This window comes from Paroedura picta, chromosome 4 (assembly GCF_049243985.1).
Source record: "Paroedura picta isolate Pp20150507F chromosome 4, Ppicta_v3.0, whole genome shotgun sequence".
In the NCBI taxonomy this organism is placed as follows: Eukaryota; Metazoa; Chordata; class Lepidosauria; order Squamata; family Gekkonidae; genus Paroedura; species Paroedura picta.
The window spans coordinates 93,781,649-93,797,299 of NC_135372.1; the positions used below are offsets into that span (position 1 = coordinate 93,781,649).

At 45.6% G+C, this 15,651-nt stretch overlaps 1 protein-coding gene across 2 annotated transcripts in view; it reads right to left on the reverse strand.

The window, feature by feature from the left end:
• SRPK1 (SRSF protein kinase 1) overlaps nucleotides 1–15,651 on the reverse strand; it is a 52,239-nt gene that overhangs the window by 23,991 nt on the left and 12,597 nt on the right. For both annotated transcript variants that reach the window (XM_077334301.1, XM_077334302.1), the window contains one exon: nucleotides 14,725–14,843. In XM_077334301.1, the coding sequence (XP_077190416.1) occupies nucleotides 14,725–14,843 (119 nt within the window). The remainder of the gene's footprint in view (nucleotides 1–14,724; nucleotides 14,844–15,651) is intronic.

Sequence of the window (15,651 nt, forward strand, 5' to 3'; positions counted from 1 at the left end):
CAGAATGAGCACCTGAAAGTATCCATAGCAACTGGCCTCCCAAGGATATTGGGTAGAGAGGCAGTCCAGTTGTGTGTGCCCCTTAGATTATTATTCAGTAGAAAACTAGGGAGTCCTGCATTGAAAACAGAGTAGCCAAATTATCTGTAGTACCAGTGGATACCTGCAGGCTAGATTATAACTTCGCTTATTAAAGTGGGAACATAACTGGAATGCAAGACACAGAACTGTTCTTCACAAACAATACTCCTCACAATGCAACCACATTATTCATACATTAGGATGGATGTCACGACTACCTATTATGCCACCTCCAGTTCTCCCTCTTATTGCTGAAATGGAATTGCAAGTGGGTACACTAAAATACCAGCTCCTGGATTATACTGGCTATGTGGGAAATGGCCTATAAAATATCACAACTGGACTGGAACTGTAGGGTATTTGGCCTCTGGTACTATGTGCTGTTGATCATCACCAGGCCCATAATCTTTCCATCCATTTAGAAAGGAATCTACCTGGAAGTAGCAATACTTGGCTCCATAAAACTCTGCATGTTTCTGCCAAGCTAGGGGTATTTTGAAACCAAAATAAGACCCTAGAAACAGTTGTTCCTCATGCCATACATTTGTTGGTTTTTTTTCTTCACTGAATATAGATTGGAGAAGAAACAAGTAAAATACATCCTGACAGATACTACTTATGTTAGGTGAGATTAAAGAAAGTAATAGAGAAAAAGGTGGTCAAACACTAGACTATTACCTCCATATTCAGCTGGATTGCTCTTATACTCTGGGAAGCTATGCCCTTTTCGCACTCTGTGTGGGTTTCTCAAAAACATCTGGTGCTAGACTAGATGGGTGTCAAAGTCATGGTTTGCCCAGGGCATTAAAAAATCTTGGCCTGACCCTGTATGGCAGGGGTAGTCAACCTGTGGTCCTCCAGATGTCCATGGATTATAGAGTTGGAAGGGGCCATACAGGCTATCTAGTCCAACCCCCTGCTCAACGCAGGATCAGCCCAAAGCATGCTAAAGCATCCAAGAAAAGTGTGTATCCAACCTTTGCTTGAAGACTGCCAGTGAGGGGGAGCTCACCACATCCTTAGGCAGCCTATTCCACTGCTGAACTACTCTGACTGTGAACATTTTTTTCCTGATATCTAGCCTATATCGTTGTACTTGTAGTTTAAACCCCATTACTGAGTGTCCTCTCCTCTGCAGCCAACGGAAACAACATCCTGCCCTCCTCCAAGTGACAACCTTTCAAATACTTAGAGGGCTATCATGTCCCCTCTCAACCTCCTTTTCTCCAGGCTGAACATTCCCAAGTCCCTCAGCCTATCTTCATAGGGCTTGGTCCCTTGGCCCCAGATCATCTTCGTCGCTCTCCTCTGTACCCTTTCAATTTTATCTACGTCCTTCTTGAAGTGAGGCCTCCAGAACTGCACACAGTACTCCAGGTGTGGTCTGACCAGTGCCGTATACAATGGGACTATGACATCTTGTGATTTTGATGTGATGCCCCTGTTGATACAGCCCAAAATGGCATTCACCTTTTTAACCGCTGCATCACACTGCCTTCTCATGATTAGTTTACAATCCACAAGTACCCCAAGGTCTTGTTCACACACAGTGTCACCTAGAAGCGTATCCCCCATCTAGTAGGCATGCTTTTCATTTTTCTGACCCAGATGCAGAACTTTACACTTATCTTTATTAAATTGCATCTTGTTCTCATTGGCCCATTTTTCCATTGTGTTCAGATCTCGTTGAACTCTGTCTCTATCTTCCGGAGTATTTGCCAGTCCTCCCAATTTGGTGTCATCTGCAAATTTGATGAGTAGTCCCTCCCCCCCCTCATCTAGATCATTAATAAATATGTTAAAAAGTACCGGGCCGAGCCCCGAGCCCTGAGGTACCCCGCTACTCATCTCCCTCCAGTCTGATGAAACACCATTGACAACAACTCTTTGAGTGCGGTTCTCTAACCAATTCCCTATCCACCTAACTGTCTGAAAATCCAGATTGCAGTCCTTCAATTTATCCATCAGAACATCATGGGGAACCTTATGAAAAGCTTTACTAAAATCCAAGTAAACAACATCAACTGCATTTCCACAATCCAGCAAACCTGTTACTTGGTCAAAAAAGGAAACCAGGTTGGTCTGACAAGACCTGTTGGAGACAAATCCATGCTGACTTCCTTGGATCACCAAATTGTCCTCCAGATGTTTGCACATCGCTCCCTTTAATATCTGCTCCATTATCTTCCCCACAACAGAGGTCAGACTCACTGGTCTGTAGTTTCCCGGGTCATCCTTCCTCCATTTTTTGAAGATTGGTATAACATTTGCTCTCTTCCAGTCCTCCGGGACATCTCCAGTCCTTAAAGAGGTCCCGAAGATGATGGACAAAGGTTCTGCAAATTCTCCAGAAAGTTCTTTGAGCACTCTTTCATCCGGACCAGGGGATTTGAACTCATCCAGCGCAGCCAAATGCCTCTCCACAACCTCTCTATCCATGTCAACCTGCCACCCAGACACTATCCTTTGGCTACTGCCATCTCTAGATGTGCCTAAACCCTAGGACCTGTGGGGAAAAACAGATGTAAAATAGGTGCTAAGCCTTTCTGCTTTCTCTGCATCTTCCGTTAGAGTTTGTCCATCCGCACCCAACAGTGGGCCTATTGCCTCCTTTACTTTACGTTTGCTCCTCACATAACTGAAAAATCTTTTCTTGTTACAGTGGCCTTCCCTGGCCAATCTTAGCTCACTCTCAGCTTTGGCCTTTCTGATGATTGATCTTGCCTAGTAACCTGTAGGTACTCTTCTTTAGAGCTTTGTCCTTCCCTCCATTTCCTGAACATTTCCCTTTTCTTTCTTAGTTCCTCTTGAAGTTCTCTGTTCATCCAAATAGGCTTCTTAGAGCTCCTGCAGTGTTTTCGTCTTTCTGGGATAGTCATTGATTGAGCATGCAATAGCTCTTGTTTGAGTAGCGCCCACTCTTCACATGCTCCCTTCCCTTCCAGCATTCTCGTCCATAGTATGACACTTATCATGTCTGTGAGTTTATGAAAGTTTGCCCTACGAAAATCCAACATCCGTGTCTGGCTACCAGCTTCCTTGCCTCAACATCTCAAAAAGAATTCTATGAGGACATGGTCACTTCCCCCTAGGGTCCCCACCTCCTTCACATCCACCAACTCTTGCCTGTTGGTCAGTATTAAGCCCAGTATGGCTGAACCTCTTGTGGGTTCATCTACCATTTGATAAATGAAATTGTCAGCCAGGCAGGTCAGAAAGTTGCATGACTGAGGATGCTTTGCAGAGTTTGTTTCCCAGCACACATCTGGAAAATTGAAGTCACCCATGATGACAAGGTCCTGCCGCTTGGATATTTTCTCAAGCTGCAATTACAAACTCTGGCAGGGACTCATGGGAATTGTAGTCCATGGACATCTGAAGGACCACAGGTTGACTACCCCTGCTGTATGGATCACCATTCCTAATAAATTTCGACTTGTGGACCACCATACTGAAAATCACATACTGGTTTAAAGCAGCCTATAAGATATTGGAAAGTCTGTTACAAATGGAAAAATTATTTTTAGGTCTGAGTTGCACATACTCATCTATAAGAATGGGCCTGGGAGCTGTACGTTTTTTGAGAATCTGTTTTTCCTGTCTCCTGTGGCCATACAATAAAGAATTCGAGTTTTGAAAATTATTTTGTCTTTCTCTGACGTCAGTCTATAGATTTTCCTGGCAATATACTAAGAGAATAGCCATAACAAATAAATGAAATTTAAGAAACCAAACTGCTAGAAAGTATCATTGGGGAAAAATGGTCACGCTAATCTCTGACAAGTAGCAAGAAAATCTGTCGATCCATCAAGCTGCTCCTTGTCTCCTTAAGGGAAGCAATATGTCTGTAAGGTAAACTTTACCTGTGAAACAAGCATTACCAGCTGATGGCAATTTCAAGGCCCAGACAAACAGTTTAGCAGACCACGAGGCTATTCTGCAAGTAACTTCATAAAATGCTATGAAATGCTCGACTCATGAAATAGAAGAGCTACTTTTGATAAAGCACACTATGTTTGTAAGAACATGGCTCTACCAGATCTGTAAGATTTCTACCAATAACCACTTAGTCATAAAAAAGGAAGATACGATTGATTTTTTACTATTATCTGGAGATGAAGAAATGTGTAAAATTTGTAAGTCACAAACATATGGAGCTTGCTTTCTATAACAAAACTAATGCCAAGACTAAGGGGGAGCAGACACCAGATCCCAGCTTTTGTTTGAAGAAGTATTCTTATTTATATGACGCTTTTCTCGACAAGAAGGAGTCTTGAAGGGGCTTACAATCACCTTTCCCTTTCCTCACATCAGACACTCTGTGAGATGAGTGAGGCTGAGAGAGCCCTGATATTACTACTCAGCCAGCGCTGTGACCAGCTCAAGGTCACCCAATTGGCTACATGTGGGGGAGTGGGGAATCAAATTCATCTTGCCAGATTAGAAACTGCTGCTCTTAACCACTACAACAAGCTGGCTAAGAATCTGGTTGATATTCAGAGAGAATAAGATATCCAAAACAGAAACAAGCATGGTGGGATGGACTGCATGAAACTGAGTTATGAAAGTTACTGTTCTTGAATTACTGACTTGCCTTCCCTGGCAATAAAAGCTATAGCATGTCTGTGCAGTCTTATTAAAAACATACAATTGGGCATGAGAGCTACACATATATTGTAAAGATAACATGAAGTATCAAAGCTCCAGATCTATAAATCTTCCATTATATAAAAAAGGATATGGAAGTTCTACCCCTCATAGTGAGCAATATTTAGACTTTATCCCACTAAAAATGACCAACACCCTCTTTCTTAGCAGAAAACACTAGTTTATGTGTTTTCCAGGCATGTGTGCTAACATATCTCTTTAGTTAAGCCACCAGTACTAAGCCTCTAGCTCTCATGTCCCAAATTTCGGTACAAATGGAAGGGTTAAGATGAACATGAGTCTCCAAGTGCTGAAGCCACACAGTTTGCTCTAATGTTTTGTAGACAGAGTTAAAGATATTCTAGGGAAGATAATCAGAAACAAGATTTTTGCTACTCTAGCAGATTCACAAAGAACACCCATCCCCATGCCATCCAGGTCTTCCAGCTACTTCACCACAAACAGACAAACTCAAGAAGTGCTTCAAAAGGGCAGCTTCCACCAGTATCTCAATTTGCTTTGTGTCTGTTTCAGCCAATAAGAACAAACTATTTGATGCAGGACTATTATCCCTGCGGAAACTAAGATACGGTCTTAGTAGCACTAAACAACTTTCAAGTCAACAGATGATGACTCAACATTTGTTCTTCACATGATTTTGGCGTTTTCAGAATCACCTGGAACTTACTATTCATACAAAATTAATTTCTTGTCATTGTGGGGAAATATCCAGACAAATATGACTAACACCTCATTAATGCTGCAACAACATTGCATTCTAACCAGAATGACTTCTGAAGATCAATTCTTCCTTGCTGCACCATCAAGGGTGCATTTATTTATTTATTTATATTTATTATTATTATTATTATTATTATTATTGAATTTATTTCCCGCCACTCCCTTGCGGCTCGTGGCGGGTTACAACAGTATAAACCCCATAAAATACATTAAAACCAATTAACATGTCAATATTAATGACTACCTGGCAAGAGCGGCTAATCAACTACCCATTCCCCCTTAGCAAGTGGAGAGGGGATACTGATGGTACTCATGTCTAATCCCAATCCTCAGGTCCCGGGGGGGCATAGGTGTTAAGCCTGGTCTCAACCGTAAACCTGGCGGAAGAGCTCCGTCTTGCAGGCCCTGCGGAACGATGGAAGGTCCCGCAGGGCCCGCAGTTCTCCCGGGAGCTCATTCCACCAGGCAGGGGCCAGGACCGAGAAGGCCCTGGCCCTGGTCGAGGCCAGGCGTGCTTCCCTAGGGCCGGGGACGACCAATAGATTTTCTCCCGCAGAACGTAAAGCTCTACGGAGGGCATAGGGCGATAAGCGGTCCCTCAGGTATGTGGGTCCCAACTCGCGTAGAGCCTTGAAGGTTAAAACCAAAACCTTGAACCGGATCCGGGCAGCAATTGGCAACCAGTGCAGCTGCCTCAGCACTGGCTGGATATGGGCCCTCCAAGGTGTACCAGTGAGGACCCTGGCAGCTGCGTTCTGCACTAGCTGAAGTTTCCGGATCAAGGACAAGGGAAGGCCCGCGTAGAGCGAGTTACAGAAATCTATTCTGGAGGTGACCGTTGCATGGATCACCGTGGCCAGGTGTTCGGGGGACAGGTAGGGCGCTAGTAGTCGGGCCTGGCGAAGTTGGAAGAATGCCTGGCCTGCTACTCTTTTGATCTGTGCCTCCAAAGTTAGGGAGGCATCAATGATCACGCCCAAATTCCTGGCCTGGGACGCGATGGTAAGATGCGCCCCTCCCAGGGTGGGCAAGCACGCTTCCTGATCCTGCCCCCTGCGTCCCAGCCACAGGACCTCCGTCTTGGAGGGGTTGAGTTTCAGACGACTCTGCTCGAACCATTCTGTCACCGCTTCCAAACATCTGGCAAATGGTTCCGGGGGAGAGTCCGGGCGGCCGTCCATGAGGAGATAGAGCTGGGTGTCATCAGCGTACTGGTGGCAACCCAGTCCAAAACTCCGCACCAGCTGGGCCAGAGGGCGCATAAAGACGTTAAATAATGTGGGGGAGAGGACCGCGCCCTGTGGGACTCCACATGGAAGTCTGTAGGAGCGCGAGAACTCATCCCCCACTGCTACCCTCTGGGTCCGGTCCTGGAGAAAGGAGCGTATCCAGCGTAAAGCTGTGCCCCGTATCCCCGTTTCGGCGAGGCGGTGGACCAACAATTCGTGGTCCACGGTGTCAAAAGCGGCCGACAGGTCCAGAAGAACCAGCACTGCCGACCCGCCTCTATCCAGCTGGCGACGGAGATCATCCAGCAGGGCGACCAGCACCGTCTCCACCCCGTGGCCAGGTCGGAAGCCAGACTGATATGGATCGAGTGCCGAAGTTTCTTCCAAGAATGCCAGGAGCTGGTCTGCCGCGGCCCTTTCGACCACCTTGCCCAGGAACGCTAAGTGCGATACTGGGCGGTAGCTGTCTGGGTCTCGCGGGTCCAGCATAGATCTTTTCAGGAGAGGGCGGACCACTGCCTCCCTTAACTGCTCAGGGAACTCCCCGGAATCCAGGGAGAGATTGACAATATCCCTGAGCTGGCCTCCTATCTTCTGGCCCCCTCCTTTGAGGAGCCATGACGGACAGGGGTCGAGGGGGCACGTGGTCGCCCTGACCGAACCTAGCAACTCGTCCACTTCGGGTAGAGAGAGCCGTCTGAAGCCATCGAACGTCACCTCCAAAGGCGGCCAACAGGTCTCCAGTTCATTTACTGTATTAACTGTGGCGGGAAGAGCGCGGCGGAGCGACGAGACTTTGTCCGCAAAATGGCTCATTAAAGCCTCACAGCCTAGTTCTAATTTTCTACTATTTTGGCGCCCCTCAAGGGCGGTACGGGATCTAACTGTTCTAAATAGTTGGGCCGGGCGAGAGCTCGCGGACGCGATTTCCGCAGCAAAAAATTCCCATTTTGCCACTTTCACCGCCATCTCATACGCCCTCATAAGCGTGCGATGAGATGTTCTCGTAGCTTCGTCGCGAGTCTTCCGCCACACTCGCTCTAGTCGTCTCACTTCCCTTTTTCTCTCCCGAAGCTCCCTGTTATACTAGGGTGCCCGTTTGAGTCGAGGGCAGAGAAGACGTTTAGGGGCGATCTCATCTATGGCAGCCGATAGGCGGGACTGCCAGTCCTCCACCAGGGCCGCCAGTGAGTCGCCAGGAGGCATCGGGTCCCGCAGAGCATTCCGGAATCCTATTGGATCCATAAGTCTCCGCGGGCGGACTAAAATGCGCCCGCCGCCCTTCCCCGAAGGCTCAGGGCATCCTGTGTGTGTGTTCACATGCATTCACACCCCTACTACTACTTTTGACACGCATGCCTGGAAAGTTGACCAGTAAGTTTCATGATATTAGAGTAAGGCAACCATTCATTTTAATAATTTGTCTGTATTTTCTAGACCTACATACAGTGATTAATCTATTTAAGTTTTAGTTAGTGAATACATTTCTACGCTTGTCTCTAAGCCAAACAACTGGGATTCAAGGCAGGTGTTAACAATGAAATCAGTAAAACATAAGTCTAATCACAGAATAAAACCATCAGCAATTTTAAAAAATGTAATTGACACCACTGTCTTTCAAGACATGCACAAAGCAGTTTTAAAATCAGAGACTCTCTTACAAGCCCTCCAAAAACACAACAGGATAGTAGGTATGAGGGAAGTATGCCTAAAGAGGCCATAAAAACCCTATGAACAGACAGCAGCAGAGTATACCCTAGGGTTGTGTGTGGCGGTGTCCGAAGCAGCCGTTCCAGGCCGTCACAGCCAGTGCCGCGGCACAGGGTGGGGGGTGGGGGAGGCGAAGGGGCGCCAGTCAGTGCACACACGCAGGCACAGAGCTCCGCGCCTGCATGCAGGCGCTGGGTTGCGCGTCAGTGCCTATGCCTCTCCTGGAAAGGCCACTTTGGATGCCGCTGTGCACAACCCTAGTATACCCTCACAGAGGTCACAACAAAAAGACACCACTGGGCAATACTGTACTATTTACAGATTCCCTCTTATAAGCAGGTGTGCCAAAGATTTTCTTTGTCTTTTATGTCACTGCATGTTTTGTTCTACTTTTTACTGATACCTATGGCAAATAATAACTTTCACAACATAGCGAAAAGGATGTAACATCTTTAAGATGATACATGAAAGGTAGCAAGAGCAAAGGAGAAGTGTGACAAAGCAACACCCACACCTTTAGTAACATGGGAGAAGCCAGTGTTCAGGAAGCGACTGGACCAGCAGCGCCACAATCTCTCTCTCCACTTCCCCTGAGGAACAACATTTATAGAATCCAGTAGGGAAGATAGAAACCCGGGAAATTTTTTAATAAATAAAATCAATTTTTGATTCAAATCAGTTTTTTAAAACTTAAACTAGATTTTGTTTGATAACTTTTTTGGGGGGGGGGGGAGATCTAAGGATAGCTTTCTATTTAAGACACACTATAGGCCAAACAGTTTTATCATGAAATAAGAAGTTATAATTATGTAGTATGAAACTGTACCTTCATGCAGCATTTTTTGTTGTTGTAAATAAATCCATTAATTCATGCTATCCCAGAGATTTCTGTAAATTTAGGGTAATTTTTCTATGTAGAAGATACATCACAAATGCTTGGTGTTGCAGTTCTCAAAACTGCAGATTTGTGCTTGCAGAAAATGTTTTAAAATAAATATACACTATTGAGAAAGAGACCCTCAATCCAGCTTGGTGTAGTGGTTAGGAGTGCGGACTTCTAATTTGGCGTGCCAGGTTTGATTCCGCACTCCCCCACATGCAGCCAGCTGGGTGACCTTGGGCTTGCCACAGCACTGATAAAGCTGTTCTGACAGAGCAGTAATATCAGGGCTCTCTCAGCCTCACCTACCCCACAGAGTGTCTGTTGTGGGGAGAGGAAAGGGAAGGCGAATGTAAGCCACTTTGAGACTCCTTTGGGGAGAGAAAAGCAGCATATAAGAACCAACTCTTTCTTCCTTTGCCATCCTATGCACACAGAGTCAACCTCTAATATCTTGTTGTAAATGTCAAGAAATTCAATGAATAAATTGTTTAGGGTGACTACAAACTGGATTACAGTCTTTGATGGCCTCCTGCAGGTGGCAATCAGTTACTGCACCAGCTGTTTCATTATGCAGCTTTACAACCTCAGCAGACTCCCAGGGCTGTACTGGCCCCCTACCTTGCTGGCTCCACACTCTAACTGTAGATTAGGTCTGAACCTTCATGGTTCTCAAAAGGGTGCTGTTCAATGCACCCACTGTCCAGCCTCTGGAAATATATGAGGACACCTAACTTTTTGGCTCCAATCCATCCCAACTGAAATTCAAAGTTTTATATGGCTGTTGGACAGAAATTATTCTGAGAGTCCCCACAATAGTGTGAAGATCAGGAACAGTGACAGCCTTCTAATCTTTTAAATTGTATCAGAATATTCTTAATATTATTTATTATTGTTATCTGTGCTGGGGAATGAATGAAGGGCCAGTGTTTCATTTGGGAAACTCTGAAGCTGTTCTGTGACTGCTTGTCCAACTACCATACCCAGAAATGGCAAATACACGACCAGCTGGCTGGGTTGGATGCATCCAGCTCATTCTTTTTCCTTTCAAAAGTGGCCTAACCACAGGAAGTCCCTGAAACTAGGGGCAGGTTAATTATCTCCTGGAGAGGAACTCGGACCTCCTCACCGCTTTCACCAGCCATGAAGGACACGGGTCAAGGGTGCACATGGTTGGCTGAACAACTAACAGTCCTACTCATATTGGACTCATATTGGAGGCTTCGCACCTCCCGATTCGTCAGTCTGGGGGAAGGGGCCTATTGGCACCCTTCCTCATCCCAGACAGAGCCCGCCCTCGGGGCCCTTACTGCTTTATTTATTCCGCTCCACGAGGAGCGGTTAAAGATAAGATTAACTTAGGCCGGGAACTGCTGATCATCACTGTGGAATGTTTGGTAAATTCCCTCTAGGCCAGGGTGGATTCTGGAGATTTTTGGTGGGTGGGATCACTTGGGCATGAAATTGGGGCATGAAATTGAGTAGGCAGGTAGTTGTAGGATCCTGCATTGTGCAGGCTGGACTAGATGACCCTGGAGATCCCAACTCTATGATTCTAAGATGAGGCAGTTTTTACAATTGGATTGGCTGATTTTTAAAACTAAATTTTAGATTTTAAAATTGAAATTATATTTAACTACTTTAACTTTGTTGTTTAGCAACCCTGAGCCCTTTGGGGAATGGCAGGGTAAAAATCTAAAAAGAAATAAAAATAAGACCATCATGAACAAAAATATATTTGTACAGTCATTTTTGATAGAGCTGCTAAAGAAACAAATAGTTGAAATAGGCAGTTTTTTCAGGCACTATGGAACAGCAATTAATAACTTCAGTGAAACACCACTGACTTTTTGGTTTAGGGGGGAATCCATCATCAACATAAAGCATTCTGGAAACTATCTACCTTCAAGATCACCATCCTCCTGTTTTATAGTTTCAGAGTTATTTGCCAGAATAGTGTTTCAGTCCTAACATATATATCACATAGCCACAGTAGATCACCTAAAAAAAGGAAAAAATCACCACCTAAGAACCACCGTAGATAAGTTTGCGATGAGAGCCAGAATGTTAGAGAAAGAGCGGTACTCTCTCCAACCTCTTTTATGCGCCCTCTGGCTCAGCCGGTCCGGAGTTTCGGACTGGGCTGCCATCAGTACGCTGATGACACCCAGCTCTATCTCCTCATGGATGGCCGCCCAGACTCCCCCCCACCCAGATCGATTCGCCAGTAGTTTGGAAGCCGCTGCTGGGTGGCTCGAGCATAGTCGCCTGAAACTCAACCCCTCCAAGACGGAGGTCCTATGGCTGGGTAGGAAGAGGGCAGACCAGGAAGCATGTTTGCCCACCCTGGCAGGGACACAACTAACCACCACACCCCAGGCCAGGAATCTGGGTGTGACCTTGGATGCTTCACATGGAGGCACAGGGCAAGAAGGTAGCCCTCCAGGCAATTTTCCATCTTCACCAGGCAAGGCTACTAGCACCCTATCTGTCCTTTGAGCATCTGGCCATAGTGAGCCATGCAAAGGTCACCTCCAGGATCGACTTCTCTAACTCGCTCTACGCTGGCCTACCCTTCTCTCTGACCCGGAAATTGCAATTGGTGCAGAATGCATCTGCTAGGGTCCCCACAGGAACTTGGAGGGCTTATGTCCAGTCTGTGCTGAGGCAGCTGCATTGGTTGCCAGTCGCATCTCAGATCAGGTTCAAGGTTTTGGCATTAACCTTTAAAGCCTTAAGTGGTCTGGGACCCACATATCTGCAAGACCGCCTGATGCCCTATGCCCCCTGCAGGGACTTGTGCTCTGCGGGTTCCAACTTATTCCTGGCCCCAGGGAGGCTCGCCTGGCCTCAACTAGGGCCAGGGCCTTTTCGGTCCTGGCCCCTATCTGGTCGAATGAGCTCCTGGAGGAGTTGCGGGCCCTGCGGGAGCTTCCGGGTTTCTGCAGGGCCCTGAAACAGAGCTCTTCCACCAGGCTTACGGTTGAGGCCAGGGTGAAGATAAGATCTATGGGCCTCCCCAAAGGAGGAGTAGCCCACCATAGGTGATCATCCTCTCCCCTGATTTTCCAACCTGGGTGGGTTGGTTGTCACCGGTTGTTGGTAGTTTTCTAATTGCTGGTTTTAAGGAGAAAATATGGGTTTTAGGGGATTGTATTGATTTATTTTATTTTGTAACCCATTACGAGCCAGCTTTGCCGAGAGTTACGGGTAATAAATATAATAATAACAATGACAACAACAACAACCCACTTGGATTATGCAACAAACTGTTCTTCATGTTTAATTGAAAACCAAAACTCATTAATATGGTCCCAGTCAGAGACCAAGAAACAGTCCACCCAGAAAAGCAGATGTTGCTGGATACATTTTTTAAAGACATCATATAGTCCAATAAGAAGAGAAATTAAACAGTGTGCAACAAGTCTAGAGTAGAGGTATACGAAAAACCCAGTATGTTTTGGTTATAGTAAACCCCCAAAATATTGGTATTTCTTGATATTCCCAAATCAAAATACTATTATGGTATTCGGATTTGGTAAATATTTGTGGATGCCGAATTTCTATTGTCAATGGTCCCCACAGGGTATAATGGAGAATTGATTTGAGGATATCCAGGGTTACCTATTGTTACCCTAAGTCTTGATGACTAAGCAATGTCCACAGTGATCTTGTTGTAAATGCTTGTATAACAGCAAAAGAAGAGAACATCTTGGTTATGTCAGGAAATACACATAAAGCAGAATAATAAAATGCATAAATTTAAGCTTTCTATTGTATTCAAATGTCTAGAATCATAGAGTTGGAAGGGGCCATACAGGCCATCTAGTCCAACCCCCTGCTCAACGCAGGATCAGCCCAAAGCATCCTAAAGCATCCATCTAGTATACAGTTTGGTTGTAGATCTCATCTGAAGCACCTCCCAGTCAAAGACTTGTGTTCCAGAAATAAAGGCTTAGGTTGTTGAAACAGCTAAATACATCTGTAACTCTTATTTTGCATCAGCTGCTCTGAAGAAAGAGTGGAACCAAGCTAACTTTCCCACAAGATGTTAGATGGAACTCTGTACTAGACTGCCTTGAGTGGTATATAAAGATCTGGCCTATTCTGATGACTAAGTAAGCAAAACTGGGTTTAAGAGAAATGTTGAACATTTGCTGAGCACCTTGAAACCCATTTCTGAAGCTTTTAACAAAATACAGAAAAATAGCTGGTTTATTGTTGATGCTGAAGAAATTTGGAAGGGACAGAGTGAATAGAACTAAATCACAAGCACTAAAAGAAATGAATGGGTCAAATACCATCTCCAGATCATTTTCATAGAAACAGAATCACAGCGTTGGAAGGTACCTCCATGGTCATCTAGACCAGTGGTCCCCAACCTGCGGGCCGCGAAGGCCATGGCGCCGGGCTGCGGCTCCCTCTCCCTGCCCCCCCCCCGCAGTAAAAAACTTCCCGGGCCGCAAGCTTGCGGCCCGTGAAGCTTCTTACTGCGGGAGGGCGGGGAGAGGGAAGCAGGGCTGGCCACGCCTGTGTGGGCGTGGCCCGATGCGCGGGCGTGGCCCACGGGCGCGGGCCGCAGGTGCGGCCCGATGCGCAGGCGCGGCCAGATGCGTGGGCATGGCCCGCGGGTGCGGCCCGATGCGCGGGCGCGGGCGATGCGTGGGCGTGGCCCGCGCGGGTCGCAGGCCGCACCCTGATGCCCTGCCGGTCCCCAACCTCAGAAAGGTTGGGGACCACTGATCTAGACCAACCCCCTTCCAAATGTAGGAAACAAGTACTGTAATATTTGGTACCAAGGCTAAACTTGCTGAAAAGAGGCGTTAAGCTAGGACATGGCTATCCAGCAATTGTCCCACTAATAGTGCCAATTATAATAAATTTCAGAGCTAAGTAGGAACCATTCAAGAAATATGTCAGCTGCTGATGTTTGAAAGAAAGTCACATTACACTTAAACACTTGGGTTTAGATACTGTTGAAGTAATGATATCGTTTTAACAGCAGTAAGGGTTTTTTGCTGGCATAGAAAGAATATTCTCTTCCTTTGGACTCATTCCTTCTAAACTGAGAAATTGTTTGGGTTCTCATAAACTAGGAAAGCTTGTTTCTCTTTTCCAAACAAGAAAATGAAGATAAAGATGAGTAAAGCTGCAGAAGACACTATTTTACATTGACCTGGCTGAAGATGTGTATGGTACATAATTTTATTGCTCTAGTTAAAGAAATCAATGTAAATGATTATTAAACCAATAACACACAACAATTGACTATGCCTACAGCATTTCTGGAGGGCAGATGATTTGTTGCCATCTAGGGTGGTTTCCTAAAAACTGGAATTATCCTTTCTCTCTCCCCAATATTTCCACCACAAGGTTTACAGCCTTAATTTTCAATTCCAAATGTGGACAGCAGAATTCTGAGCCATGATTTCTCACCTTTGCAGTAATCATTGGGATCTTCCTGCTCATCATCATCTGATCCCAGGATTTCTTCTTCTTGTTCAGGCTGGTCATTCTCTGAATGGGAAGTAGGGCCTCGATGTTGAGTTTCAGGTCTGATACAGATAATAAAATGCATAAATTTAAGCTTTCTATTGTATGCAAGTAACTCAGACTAAAGAATGTAAGGCTATGAATACACCAAAACGCTACTCGAGGATAGACGACAAGAGGATCAAACAAGTCCTTATTTTTAAAAGATGCCCTTAAATGCAGATATAGATAACCTGTCTTGGGTTACCACGGATTTAAGCAGGTTAGACCTACCTCTCCACAAATACTTCAAATAAACAATCCAGTGGACGCTGTGGTAGACTCAGCACTCTGAATCCATCAGAGTATCTCCACAGATACTAAGATTTCCATCCACGGACAATGACATTCTTGGCTCTCTTCTACTACTGCAGCCCCAAATACTCCTGGGAACAGCATTTCTGAGTGGCATTCTGGGCTGTAGCAAAAATGGGAGGAAGTAAGAAAGCCACACTCTGTGGGTAGAAATCCTTCTGTCTGTGGAAATGCTCCAAGTGATCCAAGCTTACATGCACAGTGAAATTACTGAAGCCCCATTTCTGAAAAAAGACACTTGCATCTCTCAAGAAGGTGATTGGGGAAAACCAGGGTAGCTTCTATACAGCCTAAAGAGTTTGATCATAGGTCCAATGCAGACTAAACACTGCCTAACTGCCTAACCAGCTTAAAACATGCAAAGGCTTGTACACCCCTCCCCAATCCTGGTCATAAAGCATCCCTATCTTCTTTCAATTTCAGAGCTCAACACAGATAACATTACATGTGTGCACTGCCTTCTTAGTTCCTAGCCTGAGCAGCAGTAAACAAACATACTGTACTAACTACATTCAT